This window comes from Crocodylus porosus, unplaced genomic scaffold (genome assembly GCF_001723895.1).
Source record: "Crocodylus porosus isolate Cpor-Errol unplaced genomic scaffold, CroPor_comp1, whole genome shotgun sequence".
Lineage (NCBI taxonomy): Eukaryota > Metazoa > Chordata > Crocodylia > Crocodylidae > Crocodylus > Crocodylus porosus.
The window spans coordinates 100,608,608-100,614,567 of NW_017728886.1; the positions used below are offsets into that span (position 1 = coordinate 100,608,608).

Here is a 5,960-nt window from a genome sequence, read left to right on the forward strand (position 1 = left end):
CTAGATGATCTGCTCAGGTCCCTTCCGACCCTACAAACTATGAAACTATGAAACTATAATGCATTAGTGCATTCTATTTTTGCTGCCTTTTGCTACTGCTGTGTCTATCTGTGTATTGTTGACTTCCCATTTCTGTGTCCCACTATATATTTTAGTACAGTAGTTCTGAACAATTTTAGACTCAAGGCATCCCTTGGAAAATGCCAGCTCTTAGATTTCACTTAATTTTTGACAGAAAAATAATAGAACTATTCTTCTGTTGCAAAGAACTCAGGAAAACCACAGCAGGTCAGAATGTTTTTGACACTATGGATTACTGCTTGAAATCCCTGAGTTTATCTTGAGAATCATGTAAAGGTGTTTACATACCTATCAATGTTAATATTGGGCAGAACCCCAGAGTGCTAAGGCACCCTGATTGAGAATCAGAGATCTCGTAGCAAACAGGAGAAACGTTGTAGTATAATGCAGTGTCTTTCCATAGTCATACCTGCTCATATAGCAAATACATATTTAAGTAATGGGTACCAACGTTTGTATATTCTTAGACATGCCCCTGGTGTGCTATAAATCAAGGATTGGTGGCATTTTTGGCAGATTGCTAGAATGGCCTGGCTTAGGTCCAAGGTAGCCTGGCACTAGAACCCAGCCACCTTACTTTGCTCCTTCTCCTTTCTACCCAGCTGCAGCACAGTATGAGCAGAACCCCCTGCCACTCTGTGCTGCCAATGCCATGGCTCCATGAGCTGGTGGTCAACCCTGATTATAAAGAACAAAATGACTCCAACTTACAGATGGACTGGACAGAAGCTGTAGTCCCACCCCGTGGTGTTGTTCCTTGGTGGGTCTTAGCTTCGTTGGACATCATGGTAGAGGCCTTAGATCTACTGGAGATCCCAAGACTGGTAAAACCTGATGAATGGGTTGAGCCTTTGGCCCCTAGAATGGTTACAAAGACTGTGTTAAAACAAAGATCTTCATGTTGGAAGGAACTTCACTGAACAATAGGGAATTTCAGTGTCGTATAATAGTTTATTTTTACAAAATGTTTTAAATATCATTATCAAAATAAAAGGAGACTGCTAATAACTCATTCCATTCCAATAATGTGTATGAATCAAAGTACTGTGTAGCTTGCTGGCTGCTGCTGGTTTCAGGGCAAAACAGCAACATTTTATTCAGACACTGGTTTTGTAATATTTCCGTGAGTTCCTAGGTGTAAGTATTTGGAGTGACCTGTGTAATGCATCTCCACTGATAAGAGAATCTTAATAAAAAAGATTAACTAAAGCTGTGGAATGAAGACTGTAGGATGTAACAATGGCACTTTCTCTAACAAGGGTAAAGTTTGCCTGCAGGAGATGGAATTGTTCCAGGGACATTTCCACTTAGGAAACTCCCATAGGTGTTCCCTCACATATCTTATCACCTTCTTTCCAGTGTCTTTGCTCTGACTGCATTCTCAGGGACAGTCATGTAGTTACGTGTGTGTGTATGTGTCAGAAAGAGAGAATTATATCTCAAAGTACTCCACTGAACATAGCTCTCCCTTTGAGAAGATGAGAGAACAACTGTATGATGAACATTTCTTAAGTCTCTACTTAAGAGCATTTTGATACTATGCTGATGAATACAGTATAAAAATCTACAGAATAATATTCAGATACTGAGGCAGAATCAGACACATTTCTAAGCATGCTCATGATGGGAAAAATGTAGAGGAAAATATGTTTGAGCACCATAATTAGAGGAAGGAGGCTTGGAAGCAGCATAATTAAACAAAAGATTCAAATCAGAATAGATCCTCTATTCTCACCCTGAGGTAAGGTGCCTCTTCTATTCAATGCATGGGGACAGTTAGGTGTCTGTTTGTTCACCAAAAAGTGAATTGGCTTCAACAGGGCAGAAGCTATAGGATAAGCTATAGTCAGGGCATGGGGGTATTTGTGTAATTGAGAAGCTGAGGGTTCAAGACCCTACTAGGTAGAGAGTATTTATGAATGTTGATGTTCTACATCCTGAGTGCACATTAGCTGTTGGCCTAAATTGGGATTCCTACACCCCTGGTTTGTGTGTTGTATGTGGTTACCCTGGGGAAGGCCTTAGAAAATATTATCAAATAGGCCATTCTTAATGGACTGGCCGATGGCAACATCCTGAGGGATAGTCAGCATGGGTTTGTTGCTGGTAGGTCTTGTTTGACCAATCTCATTTCCTTCTATGACCAGGTGACCTATCACCTGCACAAGGGAGAGGAGATTGATGTTGTATATCTTGACTTTTAAAAAGCCTTCGATCTGGTATTCCATGATTACCTCTTGGCAAAACTGGCCAACTGTGGTCTTAGGTCCACCTGATCCACTGGCTGGGGAATTGGTTCCATGGTCGGACCCAGAGGGTGGTAGTTGACAGAAGTCAATTGTCATGGTGCCCTGTGACCAGTGGGGTCCCTCAAGGCTCTGTCCTTGGACCCAAATTGTTCAACATCTTCATTAATGATGTGGACATTGAAGTCAGAAGCAGACTGGCGAAGTTCACTGATAACACCAAACTTTGGGGTAAAGCATCAACATCTAAGGACAGGAGGGTGATCCAGGCTTACCTTGACAGGTTCAGGAAATGGGCAGATGAGAACCTGATGGTATATAACACCGAAAAATGCAAGGTTCTCTACCTTGGGAAGAAAAACCTGCGGCGTCCTTATAGGCTCAGCGGTGCTATGTTGGCTGGCACTACGGGTGAAAGGGACTTGGGAGTCATGATTGACCAAAAGATGAACATGAGCCTCCAATGTGATTCTGCAGCTAGTAAAGCAAGCAAAATACTGGCTTGCATCCATAGATACTTCTCAAGCAAATCCCAGGATGTCATTCTCCTATTGTACTCGGCCTTGGTAAGGCTGCAGTTTTGAGCTCCATAATTCAAAAAGGATGTGGAGAAGGAAGACCTTCTTTACTGTCTGAGCCCCCAAGGTCTGCAATACCCTGCCGTCGGAGGTGGTTCAAGCACCTACTTTGAATGCCTTCAAGAGAAATTTGGATGTTTATCTTGCTGGATCCTATGACCCCTGCTGATTTCCTGCCTCTGGGGCAGGGGGCTGGACTCAGTGATCCTCCGGGGTCCCTTCCAGCCCAAATTTCTACGAAATCTATGAAAGGGTAGGGCCACTGGGCAGGAGAGAGACAGACACGACTGCCAGCCTTTCCTGACAGAACAGGGAGATCAGCTCTGAAGCAAAAGATTTCCTAGAGACCTTGGTGATAAGATGCATACAAAACAGGTAATAATGTAAGTAGCTAAATAGAGAGCTAGAGCTGTGGGGTCACCACTAACCAAAACTTTCCCTGTCTTCCCCCTCTGCTCTTTCAGGATAGAGGTGATGAGTCTCTATAGAGATACCGCTTCCCCTTCTTTTGGGCTAATGTGTCTTCTCCCATCCCTCTGGGTAGATCCCTGGGTTTTTCTTCATTCTAGTCATGATATACTACATAAATTAGAACTTGAGATATTTCTATGGGTGCCATGCTATACTGGACTCGATGATCTTCCGAGGTCCCTTCCAGCCCTAATGTCTATGAAATCTATGCTCAGAGGATGTCTCTTTTTTAAATAAAATTAAAATATGTTACAGTAGATGTTTGATTTTGAATCTAAGATTTGATTTTCTATCTATAATTTGTTAAAATGATATCTTTTAAAAATCTGTGTGTGTGCAGCCCTTGACAGCTCAACAAAATTCATTAAGTGGCCCGCCAGCCAAAATAATTTCCCATTCCTGATGTAATGTAATATATGCTAGTTTTTAACAGTTCCCCTGAATGTGTGTGTGTGTGAGAGAGAGATTTATACACACATGATGTATAAAATATCTGATAGCTTATAGTGAAATATATGCACAGTTAGCACCCTCAATTATATTCTTTATCACTTCCACAATTACTTTCAATATTATTGATAGTCTGTACACAGACAATGGAATCACAATAATAATTATTCCAAAACTCAGAAATAATGTGTAAATGATTGCATTAACAAGTAGAAAGTTTTTAAAGAATGCTCACTGCATATATGTATGCACATTTACAGTAGGGATTTATACACACTCAAATAATGAGCACAATTTTTATTATTTTAATTCTCAGTGTAACTGAGAAGGTTCCCTCCCTGCTCCCAAAAGACAGAACTGTATATTCAGTATTAAGTTCTTTTTTACCTTTTCTCTCTCTGGTGGAGTACCTGTCATGCCTTTGATTTATTTTCAGTGAGAAAGAGTAAATTTCTGCACATACCCATTGCTTGAAGAGTAGACGTAGGTCCCCCAGAATGCACACCTCCACTACAGTGCTTTGCCTCAGAGGACATCATCGTGGAAGCAAGTGATCCTCTTTTTATCCCATCTGAGGTGAAACCAGCCTTCTGGACGTTTTGATCAGACATCTTGCTGCTGCTGCTGCTTTGGAAGGCAGTGAGCTCTAAAGCTCAGCTTGTGTCTTTTTGTACTCTCTCAGGTCATGGTCCCAGTACAGTAGGAAGGAAATGAAACTGAAACTATAGTGCAAGAAAACATGATAACTAGCATTCTTTAGTTAAGAAATGAAACCTAACACACAGTTTCTATTTACTGAAAAATGAAATATTTCAGTAAATAGAACTCACCCTCCTGCTGGCTGACACCAACCCAGACATAGTGGGGATCACTGAAAAGTGGTGGGACTCAATGCATGACTGGGCGGTGAATGTCAAGGGCTATAGGTTGTACAGGAGGGACAGGATAGGAAGGAAAGGTGGGAGCGTGGCAGTCTACCTTAAGGAGGAATACCCATCCTCATCAATTAATAAAGAATCAGAGGAAGGGCACTCTGAAGTGCTTTGGGTTAGATTACAGGGCAGTCGAGGGGAAAGAGACTTAACAGTGGGGGTCTACTACAGACTTCCCAACCAAGGAGAAGAGCTCGACCAGGAATTCTTGGGTCAGCTCACAGAGGTAGTGAACTCTAAGGATGTGGTAGTCATGGGGGACCTGAACTTCCCGGACATCTGCTGGGAAGAGCAGTCAGCCAGGTCTGACCGCTCACGTAGGTTTTTAGCCAGAATGCAGGACCTCCATCTAACCCAGGAGGTGCACAGCCCCACCGGGGGAGACGCCTTGTTGGACCTGGTGCTGGCCACGGGAGATGACCTGGTGAGGGGGCTGCGGGTGCTTGACCACCTGGGCGACAGTGATCATTGCCTGCTGGAATTCACCATCCAGCGCAAGGTGGCGAAGGCCTGCAGCAAGTAGCATCCCTAGATTTCAGGAGGGCAAACTTCAATGAACTAAGGAGAATAGTCAGGCAAGCACTGAGGTCCCAGAGGGGAGGGGAGTCAGGTGTCCAAGGAGAGTGGTCGCTCCTCAAGGAGACGATCCTCCAAGCCCAAAGGGAGGTAATCCCAATGAGGATCAAAGGGAGCAGGAGGACACACAAACCCCCATGGCTCACCAAAAGCATCTGGGAATGTCTCCTAGCTAAAAGTGAGGCGTACACCTAATGGAAAGGAGAGGACATCACCAGGGATGACTATACTGCAGTTGCTTGGGGATGTAGGGGGGCAGTCAGGAAGGCCAAGGCAGAGCTGGAACTGGGACTAGCTTCCCGGATTAAGGACAATAAGAAGTTCTTCTTTAAATACATAGGGGGTAAAAAGAAGGTTCTGGATAATGTGGGGCCCTTGCAGGACACGTTAGGAAATTTGGTCGTCACACCAGATGACAAAGCCAACATATTTAACAATTTCTTTGCCTCCATCTTCCTAAGCAGGGACCGGAACAGCCAGCCCCCCACTGGACCCCCCTCAGGCCCCAGGGGAGGCACATCTAGGCCAAGGGTTAGTGAGAAAATAGTTAGGGAGCTTTTGGAGGGACTGGATGTATTCAAGTCAGCCAGTCCAGATGATCTCCACCCTAGAGTACTAAAGGAATT

At 43.7% G+C, this 5,960-nt stretch overlaps 1 protein-coding gene and 1 long non-coding RNA gene across 2 annotated transcripts in view; both read right to left on the bottom strand.

The window, feature by feature from the left end:
- The window catches only part of LOC109313318 (interferon alpha-inducible protein 27, mitochondrial-like), a 9,951-nt gene extending 5,428 nt beyond the window's left edge, over nucleotides 1-4,523 (bottom strand). Inside the window, exons 1-2 of the mRNA XM_019539816.1 lie at nucleotides 4,290-4,523; nucleotides 793-939 (exon numbers count right to left, since the gene is read on the bottom strand). Of these exons, the coding sequence (XP_019395361.1) occupies nucleotides 793-939; nucleotides 4,290-4,437 (295 nt within the window). The 5' untranslated portion in view covers nucleotides 4,438-4,523. The remainder of the gene's footprint in view (nucleotides 1-792; nucleotides 940-4,289) is intronic.
- LOC109313347 overlaps nucleotides 1-5,960 on the bottom strand; it is a 207,004-nt gene that overhangs the window by 104,416 nt on the left and 96,628 nt on the right. The gene's annotated exons all lie outside the window — the stretch shown is intronic.